The 20200-nt window shown below is 36.8% G+C and overlaps 2 protein-coding genes across 2 annotated transcripts in view; both read right to left on the bottom strand.

Moving 5' to 3' along the window:
• Positions 1 to 75: 75 nt before the first annotated feature.
• On the bottom strand, positions 76 to 13793 carry LOC121239545 (dynamin-related protein 1E). Its single transcript, XM_041136812.1, has 17 exons — positions 13658 to 13793; positions 6993 to 7087; positions 6665 to 6873; positions 6299 to 6362; positions 6080 to 6187; positions 4854 to 4955; positions 3749 to 3799; positions 3612 to 3673; positions 3096 to 3186; positions 2941 to 3005; positions 2516 to 2710; positions 2314 to 2433; positions 2164 to 2234; positions 1374 to 1599; positions 1196 to 1246; positions 731 to 1099; positions 76 to 418 (listed from the first exon to the last, which is right to left on the bottom strand). Exons 3-17 carry the CDS (start codon positions 6806 to 6808, stop codon positions 290 to 292), a joined length of 1848 nt encoding a protein of 615 aa, XP_040992746.1. The 5' UTR covers positions 6809 to 6873; positions 6993 to 7087; positions 13658 to 13793; the 3' UTR covers positions 76 to 289.
• The window catches only part of LOC121239544 (NAD-dependent malic enzyme 62 kDa isoform, mitochondrial-like), a 23402-nt gene continuing 16843 nt past the window's right edge, over positions 13642 to 20200 (bottom strand). Inside the window, 10 exon segments of the mRNA XM_041136811.1 lie at positions 13642 to 14070; positions 14745 to 14859; positions 14967 to 15029; positions 15461 to 15532; positions 15612 to 15666; positions 16140 to 16226; positions 16338 to 16410; positions 17285 to 17304; positions 17307 to 17349; positions 17878 to 17991. Of these exon segments, the coding sequence (XP_040992745.1) occupies positions 13996 to 14070; positions 14745 to 14859; positions 14967 to 15029; positions 15461 to 15532; positions 15612 to 15666; positions 16140 to 16226; positions 16338 to 16410; positions 17285 to 17304; positions 17307 to 17349; positions 17878 to 17991 (717 nt within the window). The 3' untranslated portion in view covers positions 13642 to 13995.

Below are 20200 nucleotides of genomic sequence, written 5' to 3'. Positions count from 1 at the left end.
AGTTGTAGTATTAGATTGGAGTATTTTTTTTTTTTTTGGGGGGGGGGGGGGGGGGGACACTGAAAAAAAAAACTGTAAAAGAAACCTACATCACTCTAATATATTACCACAAGGAAGCGAAATATAAATCAGGTTTACAATACATCACTAGTATGCAAAAATAGCACGACGAAATACAATAATTAAGACCGGGGCCTCTGAGCCATCCATGAAGTAAACAAATTCAGTAAGAACCTGATCCTCTGTTTCGATAACTATAATACAAGGCCTCCCCGAACAACAATACATCTCAGCGAGCCCATGACACCGAATCAATCTCATCCCTTGCTGCCTTATATAATTCAAGCCTTTTCGCACACTGTTGCCTCCTTTCCATCAATGCAGGGTCTTCATCCAACAATAGTGAAAGCTGCTTACCCTGAAATAGTTGCCAACACAATTAATTACCCAATTGTTAGAGGTTTTCCAATTTAAATTACTCAATGAAGTGTCTATATATACATACACACAAGTAACATAGGTTATCAATGCTTCAGGATACATCTTGAAAATTGATGAAGAGTTAATAACAAGTTTTTTTATTCTTTATCACAATCCAATTAAATGTCAAGAACATCAAAAAAAGGGTACCATAATGCATCGATGATCCTCCAAACCAACATATCATATAACACCTCATTGGGTGTTAGAATATAGGATTACATGTGTGCTTGAGAGAGAGAGAGAGTACCTCTTTCTTCCCTATTTGTATGTAAAAGTGATTTAGCAATGACTGTTTGGCCTCCCTAACTTGACAGAAAACCACAGCCTTAGGAATCGTGTTCTTAAGTGTCTCCGACACCATGCCCACATAAGAGGACACATTTGAGCCTATTCTCCTAAAGTGACCCTCTGCGTAACGGTCTGTGGTTGAGGCAGCTGGGTTTCCTCCTTTCTCCACTTCTTGGGGGAGTCTTCTAAAGAAATCCACGGTCAGATATGAAGATTCCATGTCCACCAATCGAACAACTGTCTTCCTACCATCTTCACGAAACCTTTCCAGGGCCTCATTAGAAGCAGCAGCTATTTCAGCTTGAAGAGTTGGAAAGCGCCTCAACTCCTATATAGCCACAAACATCAATATAAATACTCCTCATTAAAAGAATATCAGCACTTACTGAAGTAAAAAACTGCCAGTCATTTCCCTGAATTTCACCTGAGTTTCTCCTATTGACTTCCTCACAAGTTCTTTCAAAACAAAGTGAACCTACATTGCAGTAGCTAGGTCAGTCATGTGACAATTCTCCAAATTAGATTTCGAGTACTGCAACAATTGGTGAGGCACTCCAGCAGAAACTTTATAATGAACAACTGTGAATAACAAGACAACTTACAGCATCCACAGAAGCTTCAGCTGGGCCTCTAAAATAGTTAAGTGCCCCATCAATTAGGCGCCGGTAACCTTGCTCAGGGGCAATCAAGTGTGGCTGATAACCATCTGCTTCTGAAACCACTTTCCTTACATTATGTGGAGAAAGGTGCCTATCAAATGGAAGCTTCCTTAAAGCAGCGGGAAGCTGGTTGTCAAAAACTCCATAAATCCGATCACCTCCAGGCCGCCTAAACTTGAAAAAAGAATTCCAATATAAAAATAATATACTAGAAGTATGCAATTAAAATTAAGACAGTAGAAGACCTAGCCAATGCTGATAAAAATGTAACAAAAGGAATGTCATTTGACTGAGAATTGTCATACTTGATCTATTTAATATCTAGTTAAGAAATCATTTGAAAAGCTCAAACAGATCACTATATTGATCACAGTATAGCTGGGCTATGAGTAAAAGGCTCCAGCAACCAGCAAAATTATCAACAGACACGAATGGTGTCGCCCACAATTGACATGTAAACTTGTTTCAAACAAAAGGTCAGCCATTTGGCACCTTTACTGTGGATGAAGAAAATGTCGAAATTATTTCACCATAGTCTCTCTCAAAGGAGTTCAGAGTACACAACAAGATCAACCACATGATTATATCCACTCCAACCATTGGCAATGTCAGACAGGACAAATATCAAGACTTTGGGACCTTGGGTTTCACAGAATTTGCTTTTACAACAAACAAACGTCCATAAAATCAATGATTAACAGAAGTAGAAAGAAAAAGTTAATAAATGTCGTACCCTCCTTCCAAATGCTCCTTATAAATCCGTTCAAATGCACGACACATTTCCAAGATAGTGTACAATTGAGCCTATACCATCACAAATGGGTTCAGGTAAGAAAAAGCAGCATCTTGTTAAAAAAAATTACAACAGCTTCTTGCCACTTACCCCAGCATCAACAGCAATAGGTCGACCAAGATGATCCATCTCTGACTCAAGTTCATCAATGCTTTTGTTTATCAAAGATGTTATACTTGGAATACGAGCCCTAATTACAGACTCCAAGTGCTAAAAACAAGATCACAACATCTGTTGATAAGCCTATGAAAATAATTGTCTTAATATTCAATGAAGGTACACAAAAATAAACCTTTGAGAGGAGTTTTGCAAGATACTCCGAGCCCATTTTACTGGCCAAGTGCCCATAGTCAGGACTGGTTGCAAAGTACTCACGTTCCTTGCGCCTTGCAACTATCATGTCAACATTTTTATTGATGTCAGCCTGTGAACGGTTCACAATTCCAACCCAAGGATGTTGAAGTCGATAAGATCTTCCTTCAAGAACCTGAGGGGATAAAAAATATGTATAAGGCCAAGCAAGTAAAATTGTCAACAGAGGAAAAAAATATCCGCTGAAAAACTATTATTCTTTGATTGCAATTCTACTCAATGACGTGTTAACCCTAACTACTTAAATTCAATTAAAAATGTTAATAATTAAATGCAGAGCTAGACCAGATCCTAATGAATCGATTAAAAGATGGGAGCCTTCAGACACACACACACATATCTTACATCCAATGCATTAGTTCCTTTGTCCATCAAATCCAGCTTAGTCAACACACCAAAGGTCCGATCACCTGTACAATTAAGAAACAGGGACTCATTAGGAAAGGCTAAACAAAGAAAAAAAGTAAAAAGATCTGCAAAAAGCAGCAAAAAGGGTATACCAGTGGGATCGACTTCCCTAGCAAGTTTGATAGCATCTGACGTTGCAATATCTTGATTGGCAGGAGATATTGCTAGAATGATACAATTAGGCTACAAAAAGTTCATGGTCATCAATTCAACAAAAATAATGTGAAACATTAGAATTTTCGGATGAAAACATATGCAGCATGTAAAATGCCCACAGAATAACCAAATATGACAGGACAAAACAACTGGAGACGATAGAGGATGGAAAAATGGCATGATTCAAGAAAGGAAAAAGATGCAAGATAACAAAAAAGAACAGTCTATTTAGACAACCATAAAAATGTGCACTTAAAAGAAACTGTAGTCTGTAACACCGGTCCAGTAACTAGAAACAAACAAAAAAGGATCCAAAAACTTATCTTGGCTAATTAAAAGAATCAAAAGTAGAATAACTGTTTCAGTGAAATACCATGGATCTCACGAAAATGAAATGCTCTACCATGCATTATGCAAAAATGTACCCTTTTAACAAGAAAAAGTCTTATTACCTTCTCAACATAAGTTTGAACCATGCTTTCAATATCTTGAACAATACTTTCAGGTTGTCCCTCTGTTCATAATTAGAAAGACTTAGTTGTAGACTACAATTACAGTAAACAGAAGTGTGATTAGGCACATAACATACCAACAGCAACTTTTGTCAAACCAGGTAGATCAATCAGGGTTAAGTTGACCACTGCCCAATCAGGGAAAGAAAGAGAGTGTCAGAAAATAGAACGAAACATTGCAATAGAGAGTATGGAATGATCTCAACTATTTATTCCAACAATATGACATATAAAATCACAAAGTACAATACATCAGAAAGAAGAAAAAATAGAAAAACATTGCAATACAGAGAATGGAATGATCTCTACAGTCCAACTCCATGCCGTATGAAATCACAAAGGACAACACATCAAAAAGAAGAAATAGTGTAAAAATAATTCAAAATTACATTAGGGTATATTTCACAAAATTCTCAATAGATCATTGAAATGATTCATCAATAACAACTTTTTAAAATTTACTGTCGCCAATTTTTTAGACATTATAAATTTTCTTATTCATAAAAAAATCTTTAGACATTATAAATATTCCTTGCAAATAAACCGATTCAAAATCTTTAATGTTAAATATTCATTCTCATGGCCTGAGATGCCTAGAGAAACCAACTTCTTTTCTATCTATTTCTTACTTTTTTTCCTTTTGTTTTCAAAAAACAACCCACAGCAAATGTGGTATGCCAATGCCAAAGAAAATTTGCAATTTTTTTTTTTTTTTTTGCAATATCCAATCAGCCAAAGAGAAGTCAAATAGTGAAGTTGGCACTTCAAAGAATCAAACTACTGCATTTAATTTAAGCAGACTGAACGTTCTTCCTAAGTAAAATGCATGCAATGATTCTAATGCACGAGGAGATGTAAATACATTGGTACATATTGCATTGTTTTTTGAAGCGTTAGAGGAAAAGGTTAAATGTCACATTATCACTTATGTTCAGTTTAAAATATCTTTAAAACTGAGCATATGATCAAAAGAAAGTCATATTAGAAAAGGTTTTCCAAATGAAAAAAAATCTGCAAGCTGCATGTCAAGCACTGACTATTCTTACTACCTAGAATGAACTGCAAAAAGGATATACAGTACACACATGCACACAAACATAGGGATTTTGAAGGTAACACTCCATGGTACCCAAATGCCTGGTGTTTAAGAAAGTCAACAACAAAGTAAAATTGGAAACCCACCATTTGGAGAGTAGATACTCAGATGTATAGGAACAGGAGATATCTGCTTCGTCTTCCCAGTTATTCTATCAGTCTCATCCTGGATTTCCTTGCGAACCAGGGCTGTATAGAAAAATCAGAAGCCTAAATATCAGTTATTACATTAAAAGACAACAGTAAAGTTAAATAGGCAACCATGAGGGGAATAATTCCAGAAATCCTTAAAAAATCATATATCTTAATAGATTAAATCAACCAGCACATAGGTGGTCTAATTACCATGACTGAGTCTTTCTGGCCCCTGTGAACATCTTTTCTTAATGCATTAAAGAGGGCCTCTCTAACCGCATGGAAGATTACCACCTAAAATTTTATTCTAGTCAGTCACATACCATTGAACAAATTACGAAAACTATTCAAAAGCTAGATCTACTAAGGTAACCTCAACAACCTAATGATGGGGGAGTACTTGTCCTCTTCTCTCTTTTTTTCCCTTCCAGCTTAACCAACTGAAAGGTGTAAAGGAACTTCACTTTTTGTATTTAAAAATTATGTGTATGGTAAGAGTCTAAAATATTCCCCAAAGATAACCATATTCCCAGGTTCATTGTAGCTTATATCCTAGTTTACTGGTTGAGAAGGCTTTATCCCAGTAACAAGTTGGTGCCTAACCTCTTTTCGGATACTAATGGATAAACTAGACAGCTATCTTTGATAGCAGCTAGATAACTGTTACTTATTGGTTAATTTTTCTAGTTAAATCTCGTGGAGGTATTAATACCAATTGAGTAATGTTATATACCACACAACTATCTCACTTTCATCCCACTATGTAAGATGTGGCATATTTATCACCGTTGGATGATAAATGATCATCCAATAAAGGATCATCCAATGGTGATAAATGTGCCACATCTTGTACAGTGGGATAAAAGTGAGATGGTGGTGTGGTGTATAAAATTTTCCATACCAATTATCACCTCACAAAATTTGGAATATAGTTGTGATCCATGACAACCCTGGATCCCTATAAATCATCTCTACTATATTTCAGAAAGTAATATCATCCTTCCTCATTTCTTTTAAACATAAAATTGAAAACTATGTGAAGTATCAGAAACAGAAAAAACTTGGTGGATTTACTTTTGTAGCTTATGTGGAGAAACTACAGAAAGAAGTTGGTGATTTTGTTGACAGAGCGCGATATGCAATACAGGTAACCAACTAAGACGAGAAGCTATACATACAAAAATCAGTGAATTTCCTCCTGGCGAGGTGAAGGAACTCTGCGTACTCCTGCGACCCATCCTCTGTCTTATGAAGCTGCAAGACCAATGGCCGCCTCGTAACTATCCCTGCAATAATCCAAATTCAAACTCCACAAATGATTACAATTGTCTAAGCAAAAATGAGGCAGACAAAAAAAGCTTTCAAAATTCCAACCGAAGTGAAACCAAAAGGTTTACCTGATCCTCTTGGAAGAAAATCACGCCCGACAATGCTCTCCAATACCGAGGATTTTCCGGAACTCTGCTCTCATTTCAAACAGAAACTAAATCAGGCCAAATTCAACCGAAAAAATACTCATCCTTCATTATAAAACTCATTTCTATCTAGGAGGCAAAAGCGCACTTTTTTTTTCTTGGTTTCTCAAGAAACATCACTTTGTCTGTGTACAAAATCTCTCCTAAATTTTCTCTGGAAGAAAATACTCTCCTTGTCTCTCTTTTGAAATTTAAAATGAAAACCAATGTGTTTTTGTTTTATTGGAAAAAGAATCAGCATGAGTAGTTAGGAAAAAAAGAAAAAAAAAGAGGGGTGGAGAACAGGACCTGGCCACCGACGACGGCAACGGAGGGAAGAGCCTCCCAGAGAGAAGAGAAAGCGTTGTTGTCTCCGCCACCATAGTCACCGAGCATGGTGCAGGCCCTCTGGATCCTGTTAACCAAACCGATCAAGCTCTCCATGGTCGTCATCTATCACAGAAAGTGCGACGCAATCGAGAAGGTCGAGTATAGGCAGAAACCCAAGAATCCCAGTACTACAACCAAGAAGCAGAAAGGAAAGTATTTGACTTGAATTGGACGCAGAGGGACCAAGAGAGAAACAGAAACAGGGTCACACAGAGCTGAAATTTTTTTTTCTTGTCACAGAGCGCACCGTTAGGATTGGTGGGCCCGCAGCTTTTTATGGGAACGGAAGCGTTTTGAAGTTTTTGAAATTTGAATCTTTGTCAGCTGGGGACCACCTGGTTGCTGTGTGTCGTTAGAGCATTCTAGCCGTTATCAAGTCTAAAATTTAGTTAGAATGTTGTATTTTAGTTATAATATAAATTTGTAACTAGATCAATCCATATTGAACTAGTTATCTTAAAATTCAAATAATAATAAAATATTATATATTTTAATAATATATATTTTTTAATATTTTACAAGTTTAATTAATAACTTTATTAAAAAATAAAATTATTATTTTTTAATTATTTTTTCTCTCAACCTAATTACAAAAAAGTCCACTCAAATTACAAAAATAGTCCACTAATCCATCAAAACAGTCTAATAATTACAAAACAGTCCACTAAAATTACAAAACAGTCCAATAATTACAAAAACAATCCACTAATCCATCAAAACAGTCCACTAATTACAAAAACAGTCCACTAAAATTACAAAACAGTCCACTAAAATTACAAAACAGTCCAATAATTACAAAAACAGTCCACTAATCCAACAAAACAGTCCACTAATCCATCAAAACAGTCCAATAATTACAAAACAGTCCACTAAAATTACAAAACAGTCCAATAATTACAAAAACAGTCTACTAATCCATACAAAACAATCCACTAATCCAACAAAACACTCCGCTAATCCATCAAAACAGTCCACTAATCTATCAAAACAGTCCACTAACAACATTATTTGTTAGACACTTTCATAAGGTGTCGAAGGAGAAGTAGTAGATGTGTGAGATCCCTATTTTTTAAGGGTTTTAAGTTATTTAAGTTATAATATTGGGTTAATTTATTATTTTAATTAAATAGGTATGTTGGGATTTTAATTTCTTTATTTATTATTTTATATTTGTATTAGTAATTTTTTGTAATTTTTATTGTATTATTATTTGGGCTGTGTGTGTATGTGTATTTTTTCTGTGGGCCGTGGGTGTGTGTGTGTTGGTGACCCGATTCCAACCCAGCCCAGCAAGGGGCCCAGGCTTTGTGTGCAACGCGGCCCAGCCGTGCGGCCCGTGAGACCCAGTTCTCACTTTCCGAAACGACGCCGTTTTTATCTGGGGGCTAGGGCTCCATCGTTTCTCCCTTGCGCCGCTTGACTTCCTCCTTCTTCTTCTTCCTTCTTCTTCCTGCAGCTTACTCTCCACGCAGTTGCTACCGACGCCACTTCGGGACTTCAATCCGCAAGCCAGCCGCGAGCCACCACCTCCACCTTGCTTCTTTCACTCCGTGTCTTTCGGTAGTGACTCCGAAACCTTGCTGTCGAGCTGCCGATCCCCATGCCACCACCTCACTCTTCCATAGCATCTCAGTGGCGTTAGGCATGGACTCCGAATGAGCTGTCGTCATTGCCGCTCCACACGTCCGCGCGATTTCATCTCAGTCCTCCACGGCTTGATGCCGTTTTCATTTTTCTCTACCCGTGCGACACATAGCTCTTCAAAACCGTCATTGCTGGTCTATATATAGTCCACGGATTTCCTCATATTTATTTTGGAAATCCTCATCTTCTTTCAAGCCATTTCACCTCTTTCTAATTGTGTATTGATTTGTGAGTTTTGGTTGAACCCGAGTGTTGTTTGGATTGAATCCAAGAGCTGCAAATCGGGTGATTCATGAGTTTGGGTGTTTTAATCCGAGAGCTTTGAATTTCTGTTGTACTTGGTTTTGTTTAATTGAGAGAAAAAAATTATCTGTTGGGTTGTTGTTGCTGTGTAATAAAAACCCAATTTTTGGGAGTTCCGTTGAGCCGCCGCCTTGAGCATCGTCTTTGAGTGATCTTTCAGAAATACCATTCATCGTGTGTATGTAATTTTCCATCGAAAATTCAAATGATTTAAATTGACTTTATAACTGTTGTTCATTGTAAATTATTGAACTGTTGGTTTTGTTGGAAATTGGGCTTTGAGCCGTTGAAGTGTTGGGCTTGTTAAAATTAGAGTTGTTGGATTTGGGCCTTGGGCCGGATTAATGAACGGGATTACGCGTGTATTGTAAAACTGTATAATTGTAAATGGAGGTTTATTTTTTTGTAAATGAAATATTTAATATTTATTCCAATAACTGTTACAATGCATATTTATCGTTTATAATAAATTGTGCTGTGATGTCATGTGGTCTGTTGAAATTGAGACTATTGTTATTAATGGCGTGGGTGCGTGTGTATCACGATCCCAAGCCGAGATGAAGCATTATCCCGGTGGAGCTCCTCTGGTCACTCGGGAGCGTAACAGACTGACGTGACGTCCCCTGAGTTGTCGTAGGGCGACGACGGGAACGGACGAGACAGTAACGCTCTCGTACCGATTCCGTGACCTTTGGCTGGCGAGGTTAAATGATGTTTGGCCATGTATGCGCTGGGCGCGGAACTGGGCATCGCTCGTTACGAAGTCTCATACACGGACGTTACCCGTGATGTGACGAAGAGAGCCAGGGTGTGCGGACAGTCCATAGGGGAGACCGTGGTGCATGCGTAAATTCATAATAAATATGATTGGGACAAAATGAGATTTTTGGTGTAAGTATAAAAATAGTATTTTTGAAAAAAATGAATGTAAGTTGTTATTTTGTCCACATGGGAATGCGTGTTTGTATAAATGTGTTTTAAATCTCTTGGATGTTGTTTTGGTTAATTACTTGCTTAGATGCCATAATCTCATAGTGGTGTTTACCCTACGGTTTTGTTTTATGGTGCCGTAGAGTTTGACGCAGAGACCGAGTATGAACCTGAAAGACTGACTCCGCCAGAAGCTTAAGTCGATGTTATGTTGTTCAGCGTTTTGGGACTTGTTTCCCTTATGTTATTTGCTTTCTTTAAATTATCTGACGGAAGACTGTAAAATATTTGTAAAGTTATTTTACTGCTTTTTGAACAATTCTGGTACTTAATAAAGAAAGACCTTTTTATTTTCTCCGCTGCGAATATTACTGTACATTTATTGCATGTTGTACACACTGTGAGCACTGACTGGTCGTTGGGGTGCGTGATCCTTGTGGTCATCATCCCGGTGTCACGAACTCCACAAAAATAATACGTGGGGGTCGAGGGCGCCACAAGATTTACCTCCGAAACGGGACCTCCATTCCTCAAAAATTTTGAGTTGAATATGGCCAAAATATTGTTGATGCATGGCATTCATGCCACTTAGATCTAGTAGCATCATCTTTGCCTCGAACTTCATCTTCTTTAGTTTAAATGTTGCTAATTTTTCTATGTCTGCCTTCAACACAGAATTTCTACGCTCTTGCATGGATGTCGCTCTGTCCTCGGTCATTTTAGCTAAGGCAATCTTGATCTCACTATTGTTGCCTTCCATCGACTTCTGTTTCTTCTCCCTTTCTTTTTCATTTTTTTGCCTGGAGGTCTCTCAGCAAGAACCTCCACGTCGTCCTCAGCTATGTCAACAGCTACTTCACCAAATGTCTTTTTTACTGGCCTTCTCTTCTTACCAACGGTGGAGATGTGTTGCTGCTATTTTGGTTGGTGTCTGAGAAGACACCAACAGTGCTCCATTATGAAATTACACCCTAGCATCTCTTTGTACAACACATTTGCCTTCTCAATCTACAAAGGTGAAGAAATATTTATTAGTTCATAAGTAAGTCCATCACAAATTGCAAGAAAGAATGGAAGATGGTACATACCTTGTCTTGCTCTGTTGCGCCACTCGGATGCAATGACTCTATTTGTGCTACAAATGCACAAAACTTATTGGTCCATTTTGAATCGTGGACCACCGATTCATCAAAGAACCTTAGAACGGTTGGCAATGTTCGATTTTTTATATTCACGATAAAATGTAGTAATTCTTTCCCACATTTGACTGGACTTTTGATCAGTATCCCTTATCGCATCAATGCTAATGTTGAGCCAAGCTGATACGAGGAGGTTATCCTCTTCAACGGTAAAAGATGCACCTCTTTGAATTTTTTTTGAAAGATGCCTCTGTTCACCGTCATTAGGGGTTGCTTGGACAACAACATTACCATATTGCGTTGGGACGCTATTGCAACCTCGTCCTCCACTTTGCAATAGAGTAGTGAATAAGGGGTCATCATCAAAACGTGTGTCCATCTTTAAAAAATATTAAATTTTCAAGGAGTTAGAGAAGTTGGCCAATATTCAAGTCGAATGGGACAATTCTCAGCATCATATTGTTGTATTATATAGTATCCCATCATGGAATATTGCAATATCTTGGCATCATATTGCAGTATCTCAGCATCATATTGCATAAACAAAGGAAATTGAATAATAAAAACCAAAGGAATAAAAAGAACAAGGGTTATTTTGTAATTTGAAAATTTTAAAACAGCAAATACCAATAACAATGTTCTAGGTAGTTTGAAAATTAGCTCACTGCATTTTCAATGAGCTAATTTTCAACAAGTAACTAAAATTATTCTTCTCTCCCTCTTCTATTTTCAGAGAATGCACATAGAAGAGGGAGAGAAGAATGTGAACAAATACCAATAACAATTATTCAAACTCATAAATCAAATACTCAACATGGTTGAACAAAAAAACAACCACTTCAGATAGTAAAATAAACAAATATATAAAAGACTTTGTGGCAACAAGATCAAAAGAAGATCAATTAAAATCATAAAGGAGCATTACTAGCAACTACTACTAAAACAATTAACATGCAGTAGCAAACACAAAAAGTTTTTGAAAACTAAAACCAAACCTATATAATGATTTACAAATTCATGACACAAAAAGCAAGTGGTTGCCATGGATAGCCCTTTAGGCTTTGCATTCTAATAGTTTTTGAAATCAGAAGGAAAAAAAAAAAAAACTACTTTAAATCTGGAACAGAAAACTGGCATTGCAAATTTGCAGTTGTGTTTTAGTTACTTCTTGGTTAGTATGCTAGAAGTACTTTTCTTATGTATACTCAAATCCATCATACAATGTTAAAGCAAACATATGCACGTAGGCACACATATATGGAAAACTTAGTATGGTACAGTCTCTATTACAGCTCATGAGGCTTATTATTGTTCCAGCACTACTCTTTGGTGTAAGGAAACAACAAGGATGCAGTGGTTCCTTGGATTTCCAGCAGTGATGATGCTTAAAGAATGAAAAGTGAGGGGGATTGAAAAAGTTCTATCATATTGGGTTGCATGGTATATATTTTCTTATTCATTTGGGGATTGGAGGAAAAGCCACTTAGGCTATCATATTTCACTATCCATGCGCACACACTCTTCAAACTATTGCCTCACACACTCTTAAACTACTGTGGGTGCCTGATGCCTTTATTAGACTTAACAAATCAGTGTGATTTTCTAGTTACCTTTAGTTTGTTAGAGTTAGTTAGCTCTTAATGCTGTATTAATAATTTAATACACCTTCATATGTACAGACCATACATTGCAATAATATCTTCCAACTTCAGCACATTCTCATTCGTTTCTCTGTTTTTCATTTGTTGAGTTACCGATTGTTTTGTGATTTGCCAAACCCCTTACATTTGATAGCACCACAACCCCTTAATCACAATCACAGATTTGCAATAACAGAATACCAATTCATCATAGGAATTTCAATCACAGAATACCAATCAACGCCTTTCAATAACCAACAACATTGCACAAACTTTGAATCCAATAAATAAAACCCTTATAAATCTCTGGCAATCACGACTATATATACATCCCCCAAATAAATATTGTATAAAAACTAGAGCAAACCATAATTTCCATACCTAAACTTGGACATGGGGAACGATTGGTTTCACGAACGTGCCACACGGTCTAGTGAGGAAGAGAAATCTGAAACCCAAAAATTACCTCATGTCAAAGCAAAGAAATGAGGAAGAGAAATCTGAGTGTGTGTGCGTGTAAACAATCGGGGATGTGAGACCCCGTGAGTAAGACGGAGAGTGACTGAGAAAACTTACCACCAGCCGACACTTCCAGTGAGGAGAAGGCGGAGAAGACCTGCTATGTTTCGGGAGGAAGAAAGAAAAGGGCGAAGAAGAGAAGAAGAAAAGGGATTTTCGGGAGAGAAAGAAAATCCAAAGAAGAGAAAGCAGTTTCAGAGAGAGAGAAAAGGGCGACGGAGACAAGAAAAGAAGAAGAAAATGGAGTTTCGGAGAGAAGTTTCTGGAGAAAGAAAAAGAATGGCGAAGAAGAAAGGAAAATGAGTTTCGAGAGAAAGAAAGAGGAGATGAGGGTTTCGGAAAGAAGAGAGAGAAAACCGAGGAAAATAGGAGCGGGAGACAACGAAATTGATAAAATACTCATTTAGCCCGTATACAGTAGCTCGCCAGACTTGGCGAGGGATGAAGAATCACTGTAGCAGAAATGTCAAACTTTCGGTGTATAGCTAGGCCAATGTGGGTGTTTTTCTTTCCACTTGCTTTTAATTTAAACTTGCATTGGCTAGCCATTTGCCAATGCTCTTAGAAAGAGCTTTATCACTAACTGTATGTGTAAGATTTGTTTATTTATTGGAATAACTTTAAATGAAATAAAATAAAATAAAAAGTCAATCTACTTGGGAATTAATAAAATGTACGCAAAAATAAAATAAAATTTGATAAAAAAAAAAGAAAAAGAAAGTAATAAAATTGATTACTCTATTACTAATTAGTGCACCATCCACAACACGGCGCAAAATTCGAGTGCCAAAAACTCCAAGTCGAACAATGAGGCAAATAGTTTGTGTTCGGAAATGAAGCTTTGGTATTATGTTGTTGGGGAGATCATTGGTATGTATTCAATGAGAAGATCCGGCTTGTCTGCCTTAACAACACGATTGAAAATCCTGCGTGCACGCGCACAACCCACAAGGTCAAAGAGCGTATTGCTGCTATTTTATTTACATACAGGCTAATCTCACATATAATAATACACAGTACATATGAATATGCTGTTATTTTGCTTTCTGCATGTTATCGGCGGTTGGGCAGGTGGTTAATCGTTCTTGTAAACCAATGTCGGGTACTCTGGACTCCACATGTTCTTCTTCACAAAATCTACAATCTCTTCCTGCAATCACATGAAATTGCGTTAATGTCAAGTTTATAGTTCTAAAACTATGAAAACGCCTAAATTCACAGATATTTTAAGTTAAATAACCACCGCCAATATTTTACAGCCACACATCAAAGGTCTAATACTAATAATCACATGTCACTTTTTCTGTTCTTCTCAACCAAAACACAAATTTCCAACCTTTTCTACATGCAAACCTGCCGCTATACTTAAAAAAAGCCCACAAAGACTACCGGCATTTCCACATTTCACATTGGTTTACGGTTATTGGAACTGCTAGATTTCAAGAACATTGATGCGCATGTTTGGATAGCATTTTTGAGGGAATCGTATTTTTGTGGGATACCTCCTTTGAAATTTCGACTTTCTACAAAATCCTAATGCCAAATATTGAAAAAAATATATATTAACGACACAAATCGATTAGACACACCAAGATATGACTGAAGCAAAAAGCATCCCATTAATGATTATACCTTTATTTGCCCCATGTTGCAGACAATGTGTTTTATTCAATTCTTTCAATCGATGCTAAATTTATATCCTAGCTAGAAAGCAAGGCAAACTCAGACTTCAATCGGTTACACGGTAATTCGAGTACATGTCATCAACAAGTATCAGATAAGTTGTAATTTAAAAAGTTGATTTCTGATTAGCAGAAAACATACCTGACTAAGTTTTTGTAGTTCTCGGGCATCCATTTCACGGTATCCTTCTGCTAAATCCTCTTCAATAGCCTCCTTTACCACAGCTGCAGCTACCTCCTTTGTTATATCCCGTATTCTGCAACCTCAATGAAGTCAGTTAATATATGCAAAAAGATTAGGTGCCAAACTGCCTCATGGTCAATAAGTGAACAGAACATGAAAGGAACAAGCCAGATAATGCACCTAGATGTTGAAGGGTATATAACCCCATCGAGAACCTGCTCTTCAGTCATATATGCTGCTAGGCTGTCGATTTTGATTTAGAGAATAAACAAAGTCAGTTGCTAAAATAGATTATTATACACTGGAGAAAACAATCTACAAAATCGAATAATTCTGCTGGTTACCTCCCCTCACCTAACCCAAATCCTTACCCTCCCACAGGACCTCCACCTTATATAAAGGGGGAGAGATACCATTTGGCTACAAAAGCTAGTGGTTAAGGCACACAAATTAATAATCATGAATTGAGACTATTACGTTTGAATCCTGCAAGTGCTTTGCAGTTCCAAAATCCAAAAATCGATAACATAATGGCAACATTTACTATTATTTTTTCATTTCCTTAAAGGACATTTTGGGGGACTGCAGGCAGGGATTGGACTGGTTTTGATGGTCCGTAATTCTCAAGATGTATAAAAATAGAAATCAGTTCAGAAAGGAGATGTGATAAGTACCACTCTGCTGCAGCCTGTAACATGCCATCGGAAATGATCCTGGAGCCAGATAGAAGAGCACCAAGTCCAATGCTGCATCAACAGACAAATTAATAACATGAAAACTTACATTAGTAAAACATAAGATTGCATTTCCTTTAATGAAACTAACCCTGGAAAGAGGTACATGTTGTTTCCCTGGTTGCAGTGGCCAATATGACCATTCCCTGTGCAAGTCAAAGGCAGTTAGTGTTCTCATATCATATAACATATGTTGAACAGACTTTCCATTGTAAACTCCTCTATCAAAATCAGCAGGGAAGACAGAGACACACTTCCTGCATCTAAGAAGTGACCAGTGAATTTCATAGTTTCATGAGTAACAATCATTGCATTTTACTTGTATGTTCTAAAACAACAAGCCATGCTTTAGTAACAGGTTCTGCACTTCTACTGATGACAATGTGATCTCACTGTTTTAACAATTTGAACTTCATGGAGAGACTTTGAAATTAGACTACATTGATTGATTGAATGGATGGCGAAAAAGTGTAGAACAATTAGTTCATAATGACCACCATTTTATAACCATTCATCAATGTGTTGGTTCAGTTTATGCATGGCGAAAAAGAGCATTGGAATGGTCTTAGCTCTTGAATATTCAGACAATCAAAATAATGGTATTGGTCCTAATACATACCAAGATCCACGTCATTGAATGGGCTTCCACTTGCAAATATAATATTGTCACCCACAATTGAAAATGCTTCTTCAGCGGTGCATTCAGCTGTCAAAAAAAGGAAGAAAAAGAAGTGAAGGTCGAAGTTGTAAACAAAACTGGTTTACTTTAGCATACAATTTACATCTACTTTAAGGAACAAAAATGAAAGAACTATACCATTTTTGGTAGGGTTTGACATTGCAAAAATGGCTGGCCTTGTTGACGTTGAACCTTTAAGGGCCTCTAACACCTAAAATTGTAACTGCATCATTTCAATTTCACAGAAAAACCAGCTGGCAGAGGAGTTGGTAAAACTAGATAAGGTACTTGCAAAAAATATTCTATTTACATAGATGCAATAAACAGAGATCCTTGACATATCCTTTTCACGGAAGGGATTCACTGGATTCTATCCACATCCCACCTCCCAACTTGAAAGAGTACAAGAGCTAAAAGAATGAAACAACAACTCTGCCTTCCCAATCTTGCACCAATCTTAACAAAATACTTAGCTGAGTAACCATTGAACTTCTTAAGTGCCGAGTAACCATTGTACTAAATAAATTATTTAGAATTTTTTAAAGTATTAACATTTTTCCTTTAAAAGTTCAACAGGTACTGAATTTATGCTCAGTTACACACAGTAACAAACAGATTGTTGGGGGCTTAAATCATTCAAAGGAGATCAATTTTAACTCATTTGATTATTCTAGCTTATTTATTCATACAACTATTGCTCCTCATTCAGTTTATAGATTATGGTTAATTCTTTTTTAAAATTATGCGTTGGTGCATTTGGCTGGAGAGAAATGATAGGAGCTTCGAGGATAGCGAGAAGACAATGGATGAGCTTAAAGTTTTCTTCTTTAAAACCTTTTCTTATGGACGGGAGCCATTGATTTTAATGGACTTAATGTCCATGATTTTCTACTTTCAGTTGTAAACCTTAGTTAGGTATTTCTCATGTATATTTCCCGTGTACTTGGGCAATGTCTCATTTTCCTATGAATAAAATTTCTTGATTACCTATAAGAAAAAATAGTTCACATTTTTTGGACCAAGAGTCTAATTAAAAGCAGGACAAAAAATTTCATTGATGAATTATGTAAACCCTTTCTGGGTACCTCTTTTGAGAACAAGCCCCAACTGCAGACAATCCAAGGAGCACATCGGGCTTCACTTCCCGCACCTGATTATGCCAAAGATCAGTGAAGATATCATGGGTACAGCTTTAAACAATGATAAACCAGACAGTTTCAACTATCACAAAATCGGACAACATTCTGAGTTTGAAAAGGTCGTCTTTCTTTTAATTTACATGTGTATCACACTTCATATTAACATCAAAACTTATTTATAGAAGAATGGGAACTGTTTTTGTTAATAAGTTATCATATTCAAAAACTAATTGCAATTTTTATTCAATAAAACTTGGAAAAGACACAATTTCATTTTTATATAATTCTCTCATATCCTTTGATTTGTGTAATAAGTTGAACAAAACAGATAAAAATCAATTAAGGGGAAAAACGAGATTGCTCCTCTACCATTGGCACATTTGGATGAAAATTCTCTAGAGTTCGTGATAACATCTAAAACAATGAATTCTGAAATTAACTGAAAATTTCACAAACCGCACATTTGGATGAAAATTCTCTAGAGTGCGTGATAACATCTAAAACAATGAATTCTGAAATTAACTGAAAATTTCACAAACCACTTCCACAAGACTGGCGCCTTCTCTTAAGCCCTGACGAGTAATTTCTTTGACCTTCCTTGCAAATGGAAGTGCATCTGGATCAATATTTTGCCGTTCTTCTGTGATCAGGCCCTGACAAGACAAAACATCGATTTATTTTCATATCAACCCACTGAGAAAAGATCTCCTCCAATGTGCAACATGAGTACATGGAATGTATCAAGGAAAACTGCATCCAGCATTAATACAATGACCAACATTTCAAGAAAGAAAGCCTCATTGCCACCATAGGGCTATAGAAGTAAAGATTGTTATTGCAAACAGGGGCGGAACTAGGATTTGGTGCATGGGGGGGCGATTAGTAAAGTGTGTCGTATGTAGGGGTGAACAATAACCGACATTTAATGTAGCAAAGTGTGTCACCGATATTTAACATTAACCATATAAGGTTATTATTTAGGGACAAACAAAATTATTAAAACCACCCATCTAAACCTCTTACTTGAGCTCCATTGAACTCAAGTGAAAGATAAAAATTAAAATAGAAATAGCCATGTAAGATTTTTTGAAGCAAATGATAAAAATTAAGTAAACAAAGATAAACTTTTTTGTTGAATCTAAGATTGAATATTGTAAAGTCTCTATAATATAGAAAGAAATAGCTATGTGAGATTTGTTGCATTCACTCCTAATTGTTAACTCAATGGTAGTTATATATATAATATATGTACTTATTAACAAAACTAATCCAAACAAGCTAGATAGTGGAAGACTTAAAAGGAAAAGTGTAAATAAATAGGAAAAATGAGGTTGTAAATTTACCAAATAGCTTATAAAAAGATACCAAGATATTTTATTGCCACGTATGAGATCTAAAAAAACATGAGAATGTGAGATTTTATTAATGACAAAAAATAGGTGTAATTATGAAAAAATTATTAAAAAACTAAAAGAAACCTAAACAACTAAGTACAAAATGAGATTTTTGAAAATGTTTTGGGGGGCGAATTATCTTTATATTAGGATTTCTTTGAAAAAACCATATGCTAAACCATATTTTTGAAAACTTTTGGGAGGATGAATTATCTTTATATTAGGATATCTTTGAAAAAACTATATACTAAACCATATTTTTGAAAAATTTTGGGGGGGCCAACCACCAACGTAGGTCCGCCCCTGATTGCAAACAACACTATGATATATTGATACCTTCAAAACTAGATTTTTTTTTTTTGGTATTAACAATGATGAGATACAATAGAACAATTCTAGTAGGAGACCTTCATAGTGTATGATGGTTGGCATCAGTGGCTATGAACAAATAGGAAGCACACGCAGCAGGGCAAAGTTTAGAATTTAAAACTGCAGGCATGGTCTATATTCGAGCTGGCATCTTCTCCGGTGAAGGATTCCCAGCCTCTGGATGTAGCCCGTGTGTTATTTTCAGTGCCTAGGAGTGGCGAGTGAGAGGTTTTGGGGCCATCTTGGTTTCCAGAGCATGGGAGTGGCGAGGGGGAGTTTTTGGTGCCATCTGAGAGGTCTTTTCTTGTTGGGGAGGAGATAAGGTCGCTGATGGCATCGCAGTGGGCATCAATGGAAGATCATGAGATGGGTGGGGAGACAATCGTTGAAGGCTTTACCACCATGTCAACATATGGTTTCGGACTGGGTTATGAATAAGGTGCAGGAGATACAGCATTGTGTGGGGCTGGAGTGTGAAGGATTCAAAGAACAATTTATGGCTTTGCTAACGGCCATTGAAGTGGGAAATATGCAGATCAAGAAATCTGGTTCAAAAAAACAGCAGGAGCTTAAGAGATTAACTTGGTCTATTAATTATGAGGGCAGTTTAAACCGTGAAAGATCTAAAGGGAGGGGTCGACAATTTCCTTATGAAGCTTAAGATTATATCATGGAATGTCCGAGGGCTAAACGAGGTAAATAAGCGCTTGCGGATAAAAAATTTGCTCCAAGAGTGGAAGATAGATATTGTGTGCTTGCAGGAAACCAAGATGGAGAATATTTCAAGAAGCATCATCAGAAGCTTATGGATTTGTCCATATGTTGATTGAGTCTTCCTTGCTTCAATAGGGACGTCGGGGGGTGTCCTAGTTATGTGGGATAAAATGGTGGTGGAAAAAAAGGAGGAGTATATCGGGAAATACACAGTGGCTTGTTCTTTTCAAAATGTGGAGGATAATTTCAATGGGCTTTTGCTGGAATTTGTGGGCCGACCTTGGACAACAGCAGAAATTCTCTATGGGAAAAGGTGGCCAGTTTACACAGCTGATGGGAACTTCCTTGGTGTATAGGTGAAGATTTTAATTTTGTCAGATTCCCA

Source organism: Juglans microcarpa x Juglans regia, chromosome 7D (assembly GCF_004785595.1).
Source record: "Juglans microcarpa x Juglans regia isolate MS1-56 chromosome 7D, Jm3101_v1.0, whole genome shotgun sequence".
Classification (NCBI taxonomy): Eukaryota; Viridiplantae; Streptophyta; class Magnoliopsida; order Fagales; family Juglandaceae; genus Juglans; species Juglans microcarpa x Juglans regia.
The sequence above is the reverse complement of the archived record's forward strand: the minus strand, read 5'-3'. Positions and strand labels throughout refer to the sequence as shown.